General features: G+C 44.0%; 1 protein-coding gene across 36 annotated transcripts in view; it reads left to right on the forward strand.

Annotated features, from left to right (window-relative positions):
- SVIL (supervillin) overlaps positions 1–20424 on the forward strand; it is a 635411-nt gene that overhangs the window by 380410 nt on the left and 234577 nt on the right. For all 36 annotated transcript variants that reach the window (XM_085631809.1, XM_085631813.1, XM_085631820.1 and 33 more), the window contains one exon: positions 16441–17203. In XM_085631809.1, the coding sequence (XP_085487935.1) occupies positions 16441–17203 (763 nt within the window). The remainder of the gene's footprint in view (positions 1–16440; positions 17204–20424) is intronic.

Raw genomic sequence — 20424 nt, forward strand, 5'->3', positions numbered from 1 at the left:
ACACAGTTTCTTGATCCGCCTCTCCATACTCTGCAGCCTGCTCTAGTTGCTTCTGCTGCTTCGCCTGTGACATCTGTTTTTCCCCCGCTGAGAAGGTTGGTGTGACGATTGTATCTCCAGTCCTTTGGGACTCTGCTCCCCTCCTTTTTTTCCGCAGTGTCTCGTGCCCCAACATCCCCAATGTCCAAGGCGGGTGTATTACTTAAGATAATGATGGGTATTTCCTAGTCTTCTCCCATAGAGGTGCTTATAGCGCGTATAGCCATAGCATACCCTGAACTATTTTCTGCGCACCCATTAGCTCACCCAGTGAGGCTTTCTCTTTTTTATTAAAGTACTTTGAGGTCTTCTGGGATTTGGCTAATTTGGTCAGCAATATCGCTGAAATCGCAAATATGCCGGCCTGCAGAGGAGGAGAAAGAGTTGGTTCTTTTACTTACTAGATCCAAGCAAGTCTGTAAAAGTCACTGATAAAGACACAGTTCGAATTCCAGGATCAAAGGAAAGGGCATTCTCCAGGAAAGGGCCTTCTCCAGGAAGCAGCGAAAAAATAGCAAAGCAGTGATCTGGGATTCAATGCAAATAAGAGGAAACAATGTGCTCTACCTGGCGTTGCTGTATGGTGTCCAAGAGGTCGTCTTTCCTCAGCCAAACGAAAAATGCCGCCATACACTACATTTAGCTTGCCCCAGTGAACCCTCTGTAATAAGAACTTTGCCCTCTAAAGTGACATGGGGACGCTGAAGTGCCCATCACCAGAAGCACGGAGGCTGCTTGGAGGGTGTTGAAGCCACCAAAACACGCTGATATCGTGGTTAAGCCCGCCGCAGGAGTACTGAGCAGCTGCCATCTCCTGCTGCTGAAAGAACGAGGGCATGGCCAGAACAGGAGAGGCAGAGATTAGGAGACGTACTTAAGCAGCAGCGTCATCCCCTGGCTTAAACAAATATAACCATTTCATACGGAGAAGTCCCCAAGAAGAACATGCATTATGATAATTGATACTGTTTCAGGCTTTGTTTCATAATTTAATATTTTAAATCGACCAATAGGAAAAAAAACAAGCATTAGGTGGGAAGGAGGTAAGAGTAAAGACTAACAACGAGAGGAGAAAAAGACCGACACTGAGATGAAAGGAAATGGAGCTGGATACATGGAGAAAGGAGACTGGTATAACGAGCAGCTCAGAGATCCATAATGTGCAGTGTCACTATTGGTGCCAAGGCTCAGGGGTGCAGGGAGCCCAATGACTTCCAAGTTGCTTGCATTAGTACCCACATCCCCCTTGCAATGTCTATGGCCTGATCTGGAGATTGCGGTCACATGTGGTTTGAAGGGCAAGATATCTTCATAGTTTGCAAATGTTCAGTCTGTAATAATTTTGTTACCACCTCGGTGTAACAAATCTTTATTCATAAGTTTACCATGGGGGATTCTCCTATTTAAACACCTCAGTCCATACAAGCTTTTTACCAAGCCTTGGACACATTTCTTCCTTTGATAGTGATAACGTTCAGTTATTTCTATTCTGCCCTCACCACTTAGATAACCCAAGCGCTTGGTTGTATTGCCCCGTGAAGCAAGTGTCATTTCCATGCTCTGTTCCTCAACGCCTTGGTTATCCCTTGACTGGGACAAATAAAATTTTTAAAAATGCACAAAACCGGGAGACCGGCATTAGCTGGAACTGCTGCAATCTGCAACAAGGATCGGAGTTCTGAATCTAGTGTTGGCAGCTGGAAGGAAGCAGGTGTTGCCATGTGTCCCTCACTTTTAGCTGCCAGCCAGTGAGGCTGGCTCAGCCTAGCAGAAGGCACCATGAGTTAGCAGACGAGGAAGAGGGTGCAGGAGGATAAAGGACTCTTGCTTCTATATGTATTTGGGTGATAAGTTGGTAATAAATGGGAGAAACCTGTGCACAAATAGTCAATGTATAAAAATGTCAATATAATTAAGTGATATGGTCACAAAACCAGATAAGAATAGCGACGTTTACAACAGTGCTCTAGGAGCAAGTCGGGTGAATGCGTGTAAATAAAGAAAAATGAAAATACGAGCGCTAGTGTCTAAAATGGCTCAGTCTTTAACTAGTACTAAGTGCAGAGTCCTGAAGCCGTCCAGAAAAGAACAGCCCTGTTTACAACGGCGCTCTCCGAGCAAGTCGGGTGAACGTGTTCAAAAATGAAAACACTAGTCACTCAAAACCTAAGCGCCTGTGTTTCAGCCAGAAACCAGACAAAAAAGTGCGCTGTAACTAACAGAAATTCACTTGAACTAATGTGTAACGGGGCCAATGGCCTTGGGCCGGAACACACCGAAAGTAGGGACAAATGTGAACAATAGACCACAGAAATGAAAGGAATTTAGAAAGACACATAGACGAACGAATGAAAAGCAATGAGAGTGCTGAAGCCCACAGAAAGCGATACAGCATGTCTCGAGACAGCACATGCGCTGCCTAGGCTCGACCTAAAAAGAATGCGGGTGCAATGACAAATATAAATGGCTGGTTTATAGTGAAAGAAACTTGCAGCAGTTAGTGTTTTTTTGTACCTAGCTTGTAATTGAACAAAAAACGGATTCTATAGAAATGCCTCAACAAAGAAAACGTTGTGAAGATGAGCACATATTTTACTAGATGATAAGGACTCGTAAAATCCCTTGTGAAATTTAGTTAAGGTGATGCACAATGACATTTTCCACACTAAAAAGATTTTTGCAGCAGGTATCTTATCCTGGTTCATAAGCTATGCATTAATCCGCCATCCAAAGGTTTGGTCTAGAATACTCGTTTTTTGTCTTTAATTTATTTTTCTTCACATGGGTGGTGTTGGGCACAATTCGGTGATGTGCCCATTTTTCTTGTGATGTCAGATGTGCACACCGGAAGCCCCTGTGCGTGTTAGTCCTCTTCAACTGCTTTAGGAACTGGAAGCAGAAGCTGCAGTTGTATGAACCTCTATGGAGACTTGGGAAAAATTTGACAGATTGTAGAGCTGGCTGTGGTAAATCTGTGAAAAACCAATTGTAAAGGAACTAAACTGACAGTGAATAAGCACCAAGGATCACCAAAAAATAGATGGGCGCCCCACATGGGGGATCATTGTACGGCCGAAGACTGCGCAGGCTGGGTGCTGCAATCATTGAGGGGAATGGGTGAGGACCCATTTAGATTCTTTACCAAATAGCAACATAAATTTGTCATTTTTGAACTGTTAGTGTCTGGAACTTATGCTTGTGAAAGGATCACAACACCAGAGACTGCCATGTGTGCACAGAGTATCAGCCAAACACATTTGGAACCAGGGAAAAACAAAAGTGGAAATATTATGACTCAATTCAGTGCCGAGAATAAGAACCGATTTCCCTGACAGACCTTGGTTCATTGAGTGACTGACCACTTTAAGGGCACAGAGGTGGCACAAGGAGAAGAATTGAGGGGACCTTGTCTAGTTAGAAAAAGAAAAGCAGCATAAAGTCAAAGGAGGGAGCCACAAAAGACGTGGTCACAAACACAGTGGGCCTAAGCCAACCTATTCGGACCTCAAAGATCCAAAAGTAACCTTAATAACCAAAACCCTCCACGAATGAAGGTACGTTGAAATAGTGCCCCAATGGCTGACACAAGGACACCATTGGAGGACGACCATCTGATGCATCCAAACGTTAAAAAAAAATAGTCAGAGGGGGAAAGAATCAAAACAAGACCAAAGAACCCGAAGAGAAAAGTGGTGCCTGTCCTCTATGCTTAACATAAGGCACCTGAGGTTGAGAGAGAGGTGACTCAAAGACCAAATGGCCTTGATACTTCAGAAAAGGAATTTCTATGCATCGCTTACATTTCTAACCCCTTTGAAACTACCTGGGAGAACCACATGGAGAGGAGCAAGCTCACCTTCGACCCTCAATCATGCCGGAACGTCAGAAAAAGGAGCAGGTGGTGTTCTTCAAGGAGAATATGTATGAATAAGGTTTTTTCCAACATCTAAAAAGTACCAAAGGAAAATGTCAAGAGCTTTCATAGATTTGCCAGAAGAGGGTGTTGAATCCTACCCTTTAGGGCCATCACCTCCAGATGACATTTCAGTGTACAATGTGGTGATAAATGGACGCTGACCAATCTGGGGTCCCGATAGAACAATCCCAGGCTTGCTTTTTGCTGGAAATCCTTTTGCCATCACAAAGGAAGAACCAATACATCCCTATGCTGCCAAGTATTCTGGATGACGGAAGGAAGGTGTTCCGAGAACCAGCAGCATGCAAACCTGCAACTCTAAAGGGTGAACTAAATTGTGGCCACCACCAGAAAGCTAATATCCTGGCCTCAGGTGGCCAAGCACCTGAAAAGGAAAGCAGAAGGGTGGAGATGGCAGGGCGCAAAATTGAGAGCAGCCCCACGCAATGGAGACTTGCAAACCCAAATGCACTCCTTAATATGCTGACCAACAATGGTAATACATTGGGGGAACTAATAAAGCCCCTTCCTGAACAATATCTGCAGAAGGCAAACTTTGTGATGGAGGATGGCAAACCGATATCCAGTACCTGCATTAAGTCCGCCTTGGACACTGCAGGTAAGGGAAGTAGGCAGCTATGCCACCTTGCAACCTTTTGGAGGCACGCCTGGCAACAGATATCTGGTTTCAAGTATCAAGTGTAGGCAAATATTATCTAAACCCCTTACTCAGAACATCAGTTTGGAATGGGGGTCGACGAGACACCAACAAATTAAGCAAGGTAACTAGACAGCAAAGATCATGAGAGCCTCAGACACGCAAGAATGGTATCAATACTTCAGAAAAGGGATTCCTATGCTATTACCGTCAGTAAGAGGAGGTATTCAAACCTCGACCCTTCATCCCCCACAGCTCCAACATCTACAGCAGTAGTTAGAGGAGCTGCTGCAAACACAAGCAGTAGAAAAAATGCTGACTGCAGTGACTAAGCAGGGAATTTACTTTATTTCGTGGTACCCAAATCAGGCAAGACACTGACACCAATTCAAGAACTCTGATTCTTAATTTCCTAAAAACAAACATTCTGAATGACCACACTTCAAGATGTCACCCAGCAGCTGTGGGAAAAGTGACTAAATTGCGACAGACCTGCATATCTAGCTGTGTGCATGAACAAGAAGCACAAAAGATTTTTTTGCTTTGTTGTGAACCAGGTAGATTATCAATTTAAGGTACTCTATTTTGGTATAAAGGCAGCAACAGGATGTTTACATAATTTTGGGCTGTGATAGCGGCTTACCCAAGATGTGTACCCTTAAGTAGCCAATTGGCTAGTTAAAGCAAGCTCATTCACTCCATGCCAGAGAAGCATACAGTCATGAACAGACCGCACAAACTGGCCTGCTCAAATTCACATAAGTGCTAACCCATACAGGGGGGGGTGGGGGGGGGAGATCTTCGCAGGGTCAAGATTCAATGCATCGGAGACCATCCAATTTAAACCATTTAAAGAATGGCTACTGAATCAGCGGTCACAGGTAATGGACAGTTGAGAAGATCTAGTGGTGGTTACTAAGAGGATACAGAAGGATATGGTGTGGTGGATCAATCAGGACCATCACTATGGATGTATCCCACACTCGATGGGGAGCACACATGTGAACCCTTGACATGAGCTTGTGGAAAATAAGGGTGGCAGAACACAAATGTGTTAGAACTTAGTACCCATTTTCTAGTTTTAAATGCCTTCCAAACACCAATAATGGCTGTATAAATCCTAGCAAATATACAATGTTTTGCATCCAAGTATGGGCAGTCAAGGTAATATGAATGGTCGAAACTAACCCGAAGACATTTGGAAATGGGCCATCCAAAGAAAGAACCCTGATGGCAAAATACCTCCCAGCTAAATAAAATGTGGAGGTAGACTAAGACGATAAGCAAATGTCTCTCGATTGGGAGTTAAAACAAGGTTTTCCTACACTGGTTCACAGCAAACGTAGACCTGTTTGCAACACAGTCTGCAAAATGCCAACTTTTTTCATCCAGGTAACCTCGCTATCTGTCCCTGGGGACTAACCCATCAATAGACCAGTCAAGAAAATGTGTATGCTTTTCTCTCAATACCACTGATGCCGCTTGTAATAAACAAGTGCAGGCAGTCATGCATGATGCTGCTCTTGATAGCCTCTCAATGAGCCTGTTTTTCAGACCTAATGGAAATGTCACAGGGGAAAATAATTTTCCTAGCCATGTAGGCTTTCACCCGGAGCCAAAGAGTCTCAGCCTACCAGCTGTCTCCTGAAGGCTCCACATCTGTGGCGCTCTGAGGGAGGCCAAATGACCAAATTCTAAGGGAAGCTTGAAGACCAAGCACAAATGTTAAGCATATCAATTCGAAGAGTCCTCCTGTGGATCATGGAGGATCTTTTTGACAGTCCTTCGATACCTAACCTTCCTGTTTTAGACAAGATGCAAACATACACTTCGCTAACAGTCCACCTGTCAGTTGTCGTGGTATACACGAGGTGACCGCTTTTTTTGTCACTCCGGTCCTCAAGAGTCCTGTCGGAGACAAGAGTATTATTCTTCAAGGGAGACAGCAGAGACTAGTGAACTCTGAACCTCCTATATAGTTTCAATTTCCTGTTGCTAAGGACCCTTTTTTCACAGCTGGAGAAATCAATCATGGTTTCAACCAGCCCTTCATTTAGAGGACATTATAAATTCTATTCCTATTTAATGGACTTGGTAAACCTGAAAAAAGCCCCCGGCCTGCATGTCTGGAAGGGGCGTAACAAGTGTTTGCTGTTAAGCAACAAGGATTATTTAATACAATAAACGAAGCTGTGAAGTTTACTATGAAGGTGACAATGTTTTAATTTACATGAAAACCTGAACAGTGTATGCATGTAGATAACAATGTGTACATACATGTATTCTGATCAACCTTGGGGCAGATTATTGCAGAACCTGAAGAGAAGAGTAAAATCATTGCTTTGTAACAAGCACTCTCCACTGAAGTATCAAGATTTAATCAAAGTGAATAGCTCCACCAAAATTTACAGCAACCCCCGGGTGGAACCTTAATCTGGTCCTTTGTTAATGAAGGAACCCTTCGAATCACTGTATAAAACAGAACTAAAGTTCCTAATAAAAACATCATCCCTAATAGCGCTTTTGTGGCATGAATCCTTTTCTGGATTAACATGCAGTCAATTATTTCGCCATCAAGTGGTCTGGTTTGGAATTGTCACTTTTTTTTATTTTTTTATTTTTTTTTTGGCTGTTGACTACAATTTGGTGGTCCATCCCTTGTGTGATATCAGATGGCACCTCGAAAGTTCCTGTTGCCATCTTTAATTTTTATTTTCTTTGGCCCGTTGTGCCTGGAAGGACAACTGATGAGCACCAAAGAATTACAGCAAGAAAGGAAGATGTCAAAAAATCAACTGAACACCAAAGACCACAAATCGAAGGAAAGGGGGGGCCCACAAATAGAAGGAAAGGGGTGCCCTTCTCAACCTTGACTACTACCCTGCCAGTAAGATCCGTGTAGCCAGACCAACACGTGAGGACTGTGGCCGGCCGGTGTTTCGGAATCATCAAATCTCTAAAAAAGTTTTTTGACTTTTTACCAATAGACTCTAGAAAAACCGTCGCAGTGGCCCTAGTTCTTGTTCGCTTGGACTACTGCAACGGTCTTCTGGCTGGCGCCAAGAAATCTACACTTAAAAAACTCCAAAGTGTACTTCACTCTGCAGCCAGATTAGTCCTGAAGTTACCCAGAAAATCTTCAATATCCGCTGCTTTAAAATCTTTACATTGGCTCCCACTGCACAAAAGAATATTTTTCAAGATTCTTATTGTAGCATTTCGGGCATTTAATCACTCCGGCCCAAAATTTCTTATCAAGCGTTTCCCTCACTACAACCCTAGCAGATCCCTGCGTTCCTCTAAGGACAATCTAATCCTTTCTACAAGGTTCTCTTTGAAAACCAAAGGTGGCAAAACCTTAAATCATCTTGCCACTAAAGCTTGGAACAGCATGCCCAAATTCCTGAGGTCCTTAACCCAAGAAAAACACTTCAGGAAAGCACTAAAAACTTGGATTTTTAATCTTCCCGACGACTACACTATGGCAGCCATCTAACTTTTCTACCTTTAGGAAGTTACTTGATCTTCTACCTGGAAATCAGCGCCAAGATGCTCCTTCCGGAGCGACCGTTGCGCTCTACAAATACCCCCACAAATTACAAATTACAAATTAGAATGAAGAGGGGAGAGACAGTAAAGGGTCATGGAAAATACCAGACACTGACAGTCCTTGGCACGATTCTTTGGAGGGAGAACAAGAGAAAGATGTCTGCCCTAATAGAGGTGGAGGCTCAGCAGCCAAGTGACTCCATCATTCCTCAACCCCACCACCAAACTCCCGGGGGGGGGGGGGGGATCCCAATAGGAGGGTTCCTCGAGGAGTGGAGGACTATCACATCAGAAAATTTGGATCCTAAACATAATAAAACATGAATACTGAAAAGAACTCATCAAAACACCTCCACACTTGCCCCTGAAACCAAAAACGTCAGTGGACAGGAACTGTCCCCTTAGTGAAGAGATACAAGACAAATTGGTCCTCAGAACAAATCCACAGTTCCTACTGAAGGTGGGTTCACAATTCCATGCCAAACAAAGCATACAACTCCCAGCGTTCTTTTAAAAACTAAAAATACCAACAGAGCCATGCACACACTGGGCATGCAAAGGGCACTAATGTACTCACTACAAGAAACAGTGTTTTTGCAAAGGGAACCATTTATTTGTCTCCTTTGCTAGGGCAAGTAAGGGATCACCAGTGACCAATTGAACAATAGCACGATGTATAGTGGAGACAATCAAAACTTGCTACACCAGAGCGGAAATTACCATATCCTTGTGTCCTAGATCACACTCAACCAGGAAAACGTGTGCAACACTTGATTCCTAGCAAACCTACCCATTGACAATCTGCATGGCAGCAACCTGATAATCACCATACACCTTCACGAAACACTACTGCGTGGATGTCCCTAATTAACATGGAGGTACAGGTGGCAGAGAAGTGCCAACAGATCCACATTTCAACCCAACCAACCCAGGTAGCAATATACTGCTACTTAATCGAATGCACAGCATGTGAATCCAGACAATGATTAATGCTGCCAAGCAAAATGGTTACTTATCAGTAGGAGTAGTTTTGCAGCTTGCAACCCACCCTCCTCCCCAGAAGTGAGAGATGAAGCAAACCAGTGGGAAGAAACTGCAAGATTGGTTGAAGAAAGAATCTAAAGATGCCCACCACGCACAGGAGCTTCTGTAGCACTGTCATCCATCACACAAGGGATGGACTTACCACCAATGGTGGTCGACGCACGCAACAAAAAAGACCATTCCGGACCCAACCACTAGATGACGGATAATGCACAGCATATGAATCCAGAAAATTCTTCAAGCAGAAAACCTCTGGAAAGTAGCCATTTCATTACATCACTATGCAGGGTAAGTGAGTTATAAAGGCTAACCATGCAGAAAGTCTACTTGACGATCTACAAAGACATTAATCCACATTTCCTGTCAAAGGTTACATCAAATTCCATGTGAATTAGTCCAACAACTAAGTTTTCCCAAAAACTGCATAAAAGCTCTCATACCCTGAATGGCCGAACGGCAGTCATTTTTTTATTGAGAATAAACTTAACCAAGCAGGAAGGCAAACCAGTTGTTTGTTTCTTATATACAGGTGAACAAGTGCTTATCAGTGACCAAAGGCGCTAATGCCCAGTGAATAGTTAAAAAAAAAAAAAAAAAAATATATATATATATATATCCATATCCAACATAGCAGGTCAGCCCCAAAGGAAAGAATCCACAGGAAGATGAGTAGCACGCTGAATTTATTGACGGCTTGCAAGTAGGTACACACAGGTAACGGGCATCTTAATTCATTTAGCCAGACGCTTTTCAGGAGTTTTCATCTCCCTTCTTCAGTGGCGTAGTTCAAGAAAAAATGTGAGCACAGTTCTTGGCGCACTGCGAGTAATTAAAGTCACCTGCCACAGTGGGCGTGGCCCTGTACGTGGCCTTCTGGGAATTGTACAGTAAGCGAACATTTGTCATCGGAGTTGCATTCAGAGGGCAGGCTCTTTTGACCTATTGTTACAGTATTATCTACATAGCATTTTAATGATCCTTCAGATTTGCCATGGAGGACTAAATATTTTAAGAAAAAAGTACTTGATTAACAGTTTGGTTGAACTCTCTTTATTCGACCTCTAAGAGCTGAATCTGCTCACTAACCTCTTTGGCTTGGTTACCTTGGCATTATCCAAATTAGCATCCAGAAGAACAAAGGAGATTAGCGAACCATGTCATTTTAAAGTCATGATGAAGCCTGAATTAATCATAGGCAGCAACTCTACCTTGGGACCTAAGAATATAACTTTTGAATGTTAATGTTAGTGCACAGGTCCCTGTTGTCCATTTTGCAGACTCCATAGAAACCAGCTGCTGAAGGCCATTTGCAGTGCTAGACCAGATTAAAGCATCTGCATAGAGGATAACCATATTAATTTAGACATCTGTGGGAAAGCTTCATCGCCTTGTATCAGTGACTCAGCTAAAATAAAATAATGTTCTTGAGAGGTGCCAAGTCACCATTTGTTGTGCACTCCTTGACACTGCAACATTATTCTGAGATTGGCCTTGGGAGCTTACAGTGGCTGATGTTTTGCATGGAAAGAAATGAAGTTGTAAAGTCTGTACCATCCACTGTGCGTCCAATAGTCTGTTGGTTAACACAATTGAACACGGATGTTGAGCCCATAAATACGAGCAATAAGGTACCATTTTCACAGTGGCATACTTTGAGCCTTGAAAAGGATTTAGACTGAAGTGTGCTTAAGGCCTCAAACAGATTTTTTGTAAGCTGAATTTCATTAGTCGGCAAATTAGGATATACAATGGCAGTGAGGTAGCTGGCTGAATTAAAATTATTCAAGGTGGTTTATAAATATGGTTCTCCACATGTTGAACAGTTTTGCTTGTCATCAGCAGACTATACAATCTACCTCAGGCCTGGTCTGCAGTTCATTCTAGGTTACATCCTATGTAGATTCTACAGGAAGTTTTCCAAATGTCTATTTCCCTGCCCTTGTATTGCTTGGCCAGGTTTGTTTAAATGTGTTGGTATTCCCAAGGCTCTGGCACCCCACCCTCTCAGCAGCCACACATCAGTCAATTCTTCTGGTACATTCCTTGATTGCTAGTATAGTGGAGATACTTCATTTTCTGGAGACACTCCTCTTTGCTGTAATAAACCTTTGATTTTTCTAGAGCTTTTTGGTATCAGTCTAGATATGAGGCCTCCCACCTTTTGAAGAACATGGTTGAAGCCTGCATCTCTAAAGCTCCCCTCATCACTTGTTCTAATCCTCTCCCTCCATTATAATTTTCATATGGTAGAAGTTAAGTCCTTGCATGTCAGGTGGTGGGGGGTGGGGGTGTACAGCAAGGATATTGCAGAGATGCAGTCAGCAGCCTGTTTTTCTAACAGTGAGTCATCTGTCATGCCTCTGGGTTCCCCAATACACACTTAGCGCACATGTCTGAGTTGTAAATACATAAGGGTTTGGGAGTCATGCATGGTGTTATTTAAGGTCCATGAATTGAACCACCTCATCTGCAGCCCAGCCTCCACTCTCGAGTAGTTGTATGGCTGTAGTATCCCGATTTCTAAAGCGGGTCAGATCGTTTAGTCTCATGGTTAGCTGCAGTGGCGCCCTTGATGTCTGCTATCTCGTCTCACGTTTGAGTTTGCCATGATTTGACCACAGGGTCTGACCCTCGCAAGCTGTGTAATTTTAAGCCCTCCTACAATACATGGGCATATACCTTTATTCTCGTAATGTCACTCCTTTCTGAAGTTGGCTTTTCCACGGATGCGGAACCTCAGCATTAACATTAATCAGATGAATACATCGATTACAATCTTTGTATATTCGGTAAGGTAATGCTTCTCTTTTAATTAGATTGTTGCTGTGTTACCAGAGTAATTGTTTTTGAACACCCCTGACACAGCACCCCCCTCAGTAATGTCCTTATCAATTTGTCTGCCTTAGTAAAAACCCTTCAAGTATCTTGTATGGCAGACTCTGTAATATAACAGACGGCAGAGCTCCAGTGCCCTTAAGGGTGGAACATAGCTACTTTATCTAGCGATGTGGATCTCTATGGAACAGCAAGCCGTACTCCGACCACTTCGGTCAGACCACTTCGGTCGTCTTCTATTGGGCTTAGAGACTGACATTTCCTTGAATGCTGAGCAACATTAATTAAAATAATGGTAGAACTTTGGACAGATTCTGTTTACAGAATCTGTTCCAAAGTTCTGCCATTTTTAGGTCTCGGCTCGAAGGCTGCGCTTGCGCAGTCTCGATCCGAGATTTAATGACTTGGAGAAGAGGGGCTTGAACCCGCCCCTCTTCTCCCCTGTTCTCCATTGGCTGGCCTCTTCAATGCTGGCCAGCCATTGGAGAAGAGGTCCCGTCACTCCGATCAGGCCCTGTCCTTTTCGGATCGGGGGGCGTGTTTTTTGCAGAAAGTCTAATTATCTCCTCCAGCCAATGGCAGGAGGAGATAACAGCAAAACACGCCCCCGAATCCGAAAAGGACACTGCGTTTCTCCGAGCCATTTCTGCTCTGCCTCGGAGAAAGGCGGTGGTATGCTTGCCTTTTGCTCTGCCTTGTTAACACAGCTCATTGATTCGGAGATCCGTACCTTCTGGCCGCTGTCCTCCGCCATCTGTTACCCGCTGGGATGCACCGGCACCTCATCCTGGCTACATCTTCTCGCATCCCCGGCCTCCAGGTCCTCGGATGGTGCATGTCTGGCGCCGGCGTTATTTATCGAAGCGCGTGTCTAGACCGGCGTCTCTGCAGCAGGGCTAAAGTATCGCCGCTAAAATACCCAACCAAATAAAAACCGGGCGCTACAGGCTGTGCTTCCCCCGGTGCAGCCCCGCAGTGCTGTGCCCGAGCTCCGGTGTCTTCCAGTTACTGTCACAGACTGATCAGCCCTCGGCTTGTTATCCATTCATATTGTCATCAGCCCCTCATGGAGTCCTCCTCTCTCTCTCTCAATCCTAAAGAGTGAGCCCCCCCAACAGCCCATACACATGTTAATAAAAGTTGTTAACCTTTAAAGAAGGCTGGTACTCACCCATTGCCCGGCTTCTATGTCTGTATTTCACCCATCACTTTCTCCTTCACTCTTCAGGGTTTCCCTCCACTGGCTGTCTTCCTTCTCCGTTTCTGTTTTCACCACTCTGCCATCCATTTCCTCTCCTCCCTGACACTTTCATGCTCCATCACGCTATAGTTTTCTCATCTTTCTACCTCCGTTTTCCTTTTTGCATCTCCCTTTCCACCCTATTTTCTTCCATTTAACATTATCGCTCCTCTCTCCTGTTTTTCTGTCACTGTATATAACCTCCGCACTTTCACCCTCACGCCTTTTCCGCTCTGTGTCCCCCCCCTGCCGTGAGAGGTGTTTTTACAGATTCCTGCGCATTCCTGCCTTTTAATGGGCCGCGGGGAGCACGGAATAGTCGACCGTGTACAGAATGGGTTAAATATGTGCAGGGAGATCCCAGAGTCAGGGCTGCCTGTAGCGAGGGTGAAACAGGCCCCGAAGGCACCAGTGCTGGACAGGGCCGGACTGGGAACCCAAACCGGCCCTGGCAAAGTTCTCGGCCAGCCCCGGATATGATTGGGGTGCGGCCAAACTCTGGAGTATCGCTGCCAAGAGGCCCCATCTCTTGAGAGGCACTTTCACTCTGTCTTTGCTACAGCCAGCAGCACTTTGCATGCTGCGGTGCTCATAACGGTTTTCTTAAAAAAAAAAATGGAGAAAAAAAAAAAGCACACACATTTCCCACAATGCAATGTTCAGTTGGCTAAAAAGTCTCGATTGGACGAAACATGACATGGGGGATGGGCTTAGTAGCTGTGGGACATGTGAAATCTTAGCAGAGAGGCCAAGATTCTGAATGGGAGTAGAGTGACCAATTCTCTGGCCTGCCCAGGAAGGGCGTGTGCGTGCTGGCAGGCTGCTGGAGCTGAGTGTAACACTTCTCAGGAGAAAGTCCATACCCGAGTCCCTCAATCATACTTTTCAGCTGAGAGTATAGTGCATATGTGACACTGACTAAAAGTCACAAATTGCAATTATTGCAGGGCAGACTCAGCCTTTCATCCGTCAAAGTTGGTAACATAGGTAACGCTGGGGTAATAACACTTCGGTTTAAAGATGTGAGTATATAAACGGCCGGTGTGACCACAGGTTGCAGCTGTCCCCTCACAGCTTCACTAGGCCTCTGCTTCTATATAGGCCACCTGCAGCCCCCCCCCCCACACACACTGGGAGCTCACCCGCCTTAGCGCCCCTGACACCTTTTAATAAAGTGAAGGTAGAATGTGGCTTCCCGTGATGCTCTGCGGCTCCGGGATGATTTCTTTGCAGGCGTTCAGTGTAGCGCGAGGTGCAAGGACTCACTGAACGCCTCAAGTTTGTTTCCAAATGGAATCGCTAGCACGTGAGCTTTCGGCACATTGGAGGCGGGAAGCCTCTCAGTTTGATATAGTTTTATTCGAGAGTGACTTCAGATTAAGTTAAAACGCCGTGACATGAAGGCCAGCCCAACCCCTCAACAACAAACAAAACAAGCATTTACAATGCAATAGGTCTCGTATTTGTTAGAGTTTAGGCTATTGGCATTGTACGTGGCAATGCCTATTTATCTGTTTTGCTAATTAAAACATAAATAAAAGGCATTGTCATTTACAATACCAATAGCTCAAACTCTTGTAAAAGCAAGACCTATTCAAAGAACAGCTATCACTGTCCTGGGCTGCTTGGAAAGTTAAAGCGCGCATGGCGCTCTGCAGGCGGGCAACTACAGCCAAATTTAGGGGGGGGCTGAAAAAGGATTTCGGGGGGGGGGCTAAGTCTTCCAGCCATAGGCAGAGTGGCTGTAAGAAGGGGTGAAAACACAACAAAAGCCTCAATAACGAGTAAATGGTCTTTTAAAGACCTGTGAAGTACTCTGGTCCGGCTGCAATTAGAAGGACGCCAGCCCGCGAGGCTGTCTCAGCCGGGCTGACACACATGACGGGGGGGCTGAAGCCCGGTGAGCCCAATGGGTGTTGTGCGGCTGGCGCTCTGAATGTTTCAGGAAAGCATGTCGTGTTTGCAGTAGGAGAAACTCATTCAAGAAAATGGTGCTTACAGACTAAAACAATGGTCTCGGCATTGGTAAAGTTAGAGCTATTGGCATTGCTCATGACATTATTTTTGTTTGTTTTTGTTTTTAAAACCTGTAGAGAAACGGCATTGTTGTTTACAATGTCAATAGCTTAATCAGTGTGTGTGTAGGTGGCTCTGTGTGTGGGTGCAAATGCAATAGGTCTCGCATTTGAGAGTGATTAAGCTATTGACGTAAATAACAATGCCATTTCTTTAAATGTTTTAAAAACAAAAACATAAACAAAAATAATGTCATGAGCAATGCCAATAGCTCTAACTTAACCAATGCCAAGACCATTGCATTGTAAATGCTTGTTTAATAATCCTGTCGCTGAGCCCTCAAAGGACTGTTAGTCTCTCCTCAATTGGGTTTAGGGACTAAGTTGTCTTGGGCCTGTTTGCATCTCCCTAGAGATCCACATCCCTATGTATTTAAAGTGGTTATGTTCCACCCTTAAGGGGATTGGAATCTCTGCTGTCTGTTTCCAGTAACCTAGTGTGAAAAGCAGAATCCTAAACAGTGTCAGTTTTTCTCAAATCTGTTTGCAGGTACATATTGCTTCCTTTTGAACAGTTTATAGAAAATTCTTCCTTGCCTTTTATTTGAAGTACTGTTGTTGATACAGGCAGATATCTTAGCCTGTTTGGATTGTGCTAATGGCAGCTGGCACTTCTGTTTTACCTCTGCATGCTTCTATTGAATCCCGGTTGGTCTTCTGCCACAGCAAACTGATCTAGATTAAGGCAGTGTGGTGCACAAGGCATTGTTGGCACTTGTTCTGTGCATCTCAGCTCTGTTCCAGCCGTATGTGCCCTGCTCAGGTGCTGAATTTCTCTTCTCAAGCAGAGCAGGCGGATGCGGTTTCTTGTTTTTTCTTAGTCTCCGTTCACCAGCGGTAAAACAATCCGCCCGTGCGTGAGGGTCCGATTAGTAATGTGCCTGTAAGGGTAGAGCACCTTAAAGCCACACCTAAAAGCTTTGCCAGTGCTAGTTAATATTCATTTTATCTTCTCCCAGTTCCTGAAATCTAAATGTTAGTTATTTGGTTTAACTTGTCTTCTCCACATGACAATGCATTATTTGCTGTTGGGCCCCTTTTTACCAAAAGAATAATTGTCTTATCGCTTTTTTTTTTTTGGTAGTATCAAATTGGATGCGAGAAGATGGCTCCTTTACCATCCAGCGTTTCAACATCCATAACCACTATGACTTTGACATCTTCGGTTACCTGTCCAGCTTACATGGGTGACCTGCACAGTACAAAATCTGCATTCTCCAGTGTGAGGAGTCCAACTGCTGCTAGCAAAGTCTCTCAGTTATCCGATGCACTTGTAGAAAGCTTCTCTTCCACTGGCGCTCATGCATCGACCGAAATGTCTTCAGTTGCCTCTTCTGTTAGTTCTGTGGACTTGTATACAGCGAAGCCTACGTTTAATAGTGAGCGGAGTATGTCTAGTAAACTCTCCCCTATAGCCCATACACCAGTAGATAAAACAGATGTTTCGGTAAAAGGCATCCTGAAAATGGAACCCCGGCAGCTTTTTGTGGAGGAAAACGACAAGAGAATGGCAACAGATGATTCTATTCTGGAAGCGAAAGCTAGAGCCTTCACACAAGAAGATAAGGGAAGAGGAAAGTACAACTCCTATGTGGAAGAAACCACACATCCTGCACTTAATATAGTTGACGAGATAGAGGAGAACCACATAGACTTGAAACATGTTGCCTCGAGTAAACATGCAATGAATGTGCTGAGCCCAGAGACAGATGTCCATCCTGCTGACCTAAAGGAACTATATGGCTCTGAACGCGCTGCACAGGAAAAGCACTTGGCAAGAGCAATGCAGCCATATGACGAGAAGACACCGCCCCAAAACTTCCTGAAAAGTCCTACTTTGCATTCTGGTAAGAACACAATGGAGACTTTTGTATTGTAAATCATTGTTCGTTATAAAATTAAATAAGTTTACTTACTTTTTACCAAAGCCTAGGTAAAGTTTAGTTTTATGGAAAGTCTAGGTTAAATCAAGATATTGTGAGCCACTTTCAACATGTGATGTGCACTACGCATGGTTGCAGGCAGATTCCACTTAGTTTGTGCTTGGACTGAGGCAGCATTCTAAAAATTAGTGTTCGGTATATTGGTAGTGTGCATTGTCAGACCTCAAAGTAGCATGACAGTAGGCATTTTACAGTTTGCGCTATATGCATTTTTTCTTACTGGATGATTTAAGACACTTCATGTGCTCAATGTTTTTTTTTTTTTTTGCTAAATACATTAACCATCAGAGTGCTATTACCATCAAAAGTACATGTATGGCAGCAAGAATTTGTGTAGTCCTATAGTTTAAACCGCATCACTCCTAAGTCACCGCATTAACCGTTTTTCTCTGGAATAAGGAGGACATAGTTAGTATAGGGAGAGATCTCAAATTGTTGCTTTTGGTTGGTTTTAATTAATATGCCATTTAAAATCTTCCCCTAGCCTAAACATTTCCCATCAAACATTGTACACTGAAACCTACTCCACCCTACAGTACGAAAAGAAATGTGCATTTATTTAATTTATAGGTTAAGGTCCTGAGCTGTATCCAAATACTTTGAGGATCAAAGCTTCTGCAAATCGCATCAATTTTTTACTTACAACATTATTTGTATTGTATTATATTAATGTATAGAGTGCACTGTGACCCTATGGGTATCCTGGCGCTAGAGCACGTGGGAACAGTTATCCTAGAGTGTGATGACGGTTGCAAAGATAAGAACACTACACTACACCCTGGGAAAGAGCCAGTTTTTCAGCCTCTTTCTAAATGGCAGCAGGTCATCTATCTGTCTGAGTTCGGTTGGGAGTTTGTTCCACGCCGAAGCTGCTGCGATGCTGAAGGCTCTCCCGCCAGATCTAACTTCTAAACTTGGAAACTCTCGCCAATTTGGCTGAGGAAGAGCGAGGAGTGCGTAGGGGAGCGTACCATTCAAATCTGCTCTGTAAAGGCTTGGGCCCAATGCCATGTAGAGCTTTGAAGACTATGGACATTGATTTGAATTGTACCCTCTGCGCGATTGGGAGCCAATGGAGCTCAGCCAGGGCCTGAGATGACTGGCGAGATCTCACAAGTGCCAGTTTAGCTGCCATTGACTGAATTCTCTGGAGTTTCCCCGTCAAGTATTTAGACTCCAGCAACAAGGCATTACAGTAATCCAGTCAGCTGAGCATAATACTCCTTACTACCAGCGGCCTGGTCTGTTTAGGAAGCATTGGGAGAATTCTTCATAGCACTCATTAGGGCAAACCCGCTCACAACTGTCTGGTTTACTTGGGACTCCAGGCTCAGTTTGCAGTCAAAACTGATTCCTAGGTTACAAACTACCTTTGCCGGGATCAAAGGGGCTGTCACCGGTACTGGATAAGGAACCTTCCCCCACTGAGCAGCACAGGATCTCAGTTTTTCCCCATTAAATTGCAAATAATTGTTTTGAAGCCAAAGAGCCGTATCTTGCATACAATTATGAAATGTGTCCAGTGAAAGTTCCTGATGGCCTTCCAGAGATAAAATCAACTGGGTGTCATCAGCATAGTTCACTAGACTAATAGTATGTGACTTGGTGACAGCTACAAGAGGCCTCATGTAGATATTCAAAAGAATGGGACTGATTGCAGACCCCTGTGGTACCCCATGCTGAACTTTCCTAAACTTAGATTGATACGGGGGGAGAGCAACCGCCTGTTCTCTATCTGAAAGATAGGATTGGAACCACTTCAGTGCTAACCCACTCACACCTACTCTGGCGAGCCTGGCTAGAAGTACCGCATGGTCCACCTTATCAAATGCGGTGGACAGGTCCAACAGAATCAGGATAGTAGCTTGTCCCCTGTCCGCCAGCATTAGAAGATCATCCAGTATGGTTACCAAAGCGGTCTCTGTCCCATGTCCAGGGCGAAAGCCTAACTGCACATCCTCCAGTTTGCCGTTAGCTTCTAAAAACTGAGAAAGTTCTCTGCTGACCAATTTTTCTATGATCTTCACTGGGTAGGGCACCAGTGAAATAGGCCTATGGTTCTTAGGACAGGGTGGACCTAATGAGTCTTTTTCAGCAGAGGTGTGATCAGTGCTTTTTCCAACATGCTGGCCCGTTCCACTCTCCATAGATTGCATGCAGATCTGCCTGTGTGCCGGAAGAAGCTTTACTCCTAGAGTTTTCCATAATTTGTGAGGTAGCGGGTCCAACGGGGAACCGGAGGATACACTAAGGGCTAATTTTATAAAATCCTGAACTTGTAGTGTTTCAAAATGGTCAAGACTATCTGAGGTCTCTAACGTTTGTCGCTCTGGTTTCTGGGAAGTACGATGATTCTCAGATTTCCCATTCTGAACCTCCTGTGTGGGTATATTGCTAGATTGTAGCCCTTTAATGATTTTACATATTTTCTCCTCAAAAAACATGGCTAGCCCATCAGTCTGAGAAAATTCCCTTTTTTGTGCAGGTGGAATTGGTGATGTCATTTACTATTTTAAAAATGATTTTATAGCTATTAGAGGATTTCAGAATAAAATCAGCAAAGTATTCAGCTTTTGCTGTAATTATTTCTTTTTTATAGGTAGATGTAGTCTCTCCTAGTTTTTTTGTCCCCATCTGTATCTTTTTCTCCCTCTCCGTTCTGCTAACTTACATTCCTTTTTCAAGTGTTTTAAATTATTGTTGTACCAAAGGGAAGAAGGTCTACCCCTTTTTATGATAATTTTTAGGGGTGCTAACTAGTCAAGCTGCGTGATAATTTGGTTGCAGAAATTCGAATACTTTTCATCTACCTGTTTACCTGCATCAAATGTATGATGCACGTGGGACTCAGGTAATGGTATTGTCATACTGCATCTGAAAGTCTTGTTTTCCATCGGGATAGCTATACTTGGTTTTGGGCAAATAATTCTAAATTGTAAATAATGGTCAGTCCAGTCTACTGGCAGAAGAGTACCCATCTCAATTAGATCTTTATTAGCGAAAATCAAATCCAGTACATGTCCCCCTGTGTGTGGGCTCTCCGACCCACTGTACCATGTTCATGTTTTCGCATGTCTGAGGGAGGTTGTGATATCCAGCGTCTAGACTTCCATTGAGCCATAAGT

The sequence above is a fragment of the Triturus cristatus genome, chromosome 10 (genome assembly GCF_964204655.1).
Source record: "Triturus cristatus chromosome 10, aTriCri1.1, whole genome shotgun sequence".
Taxonomy (NCBI): domain Eukaryota; kingdom Metazoa; phylum Chordata; class Amphibia; order Caudata; family Salamandridae; genus Triturus; species Triturus cristatus.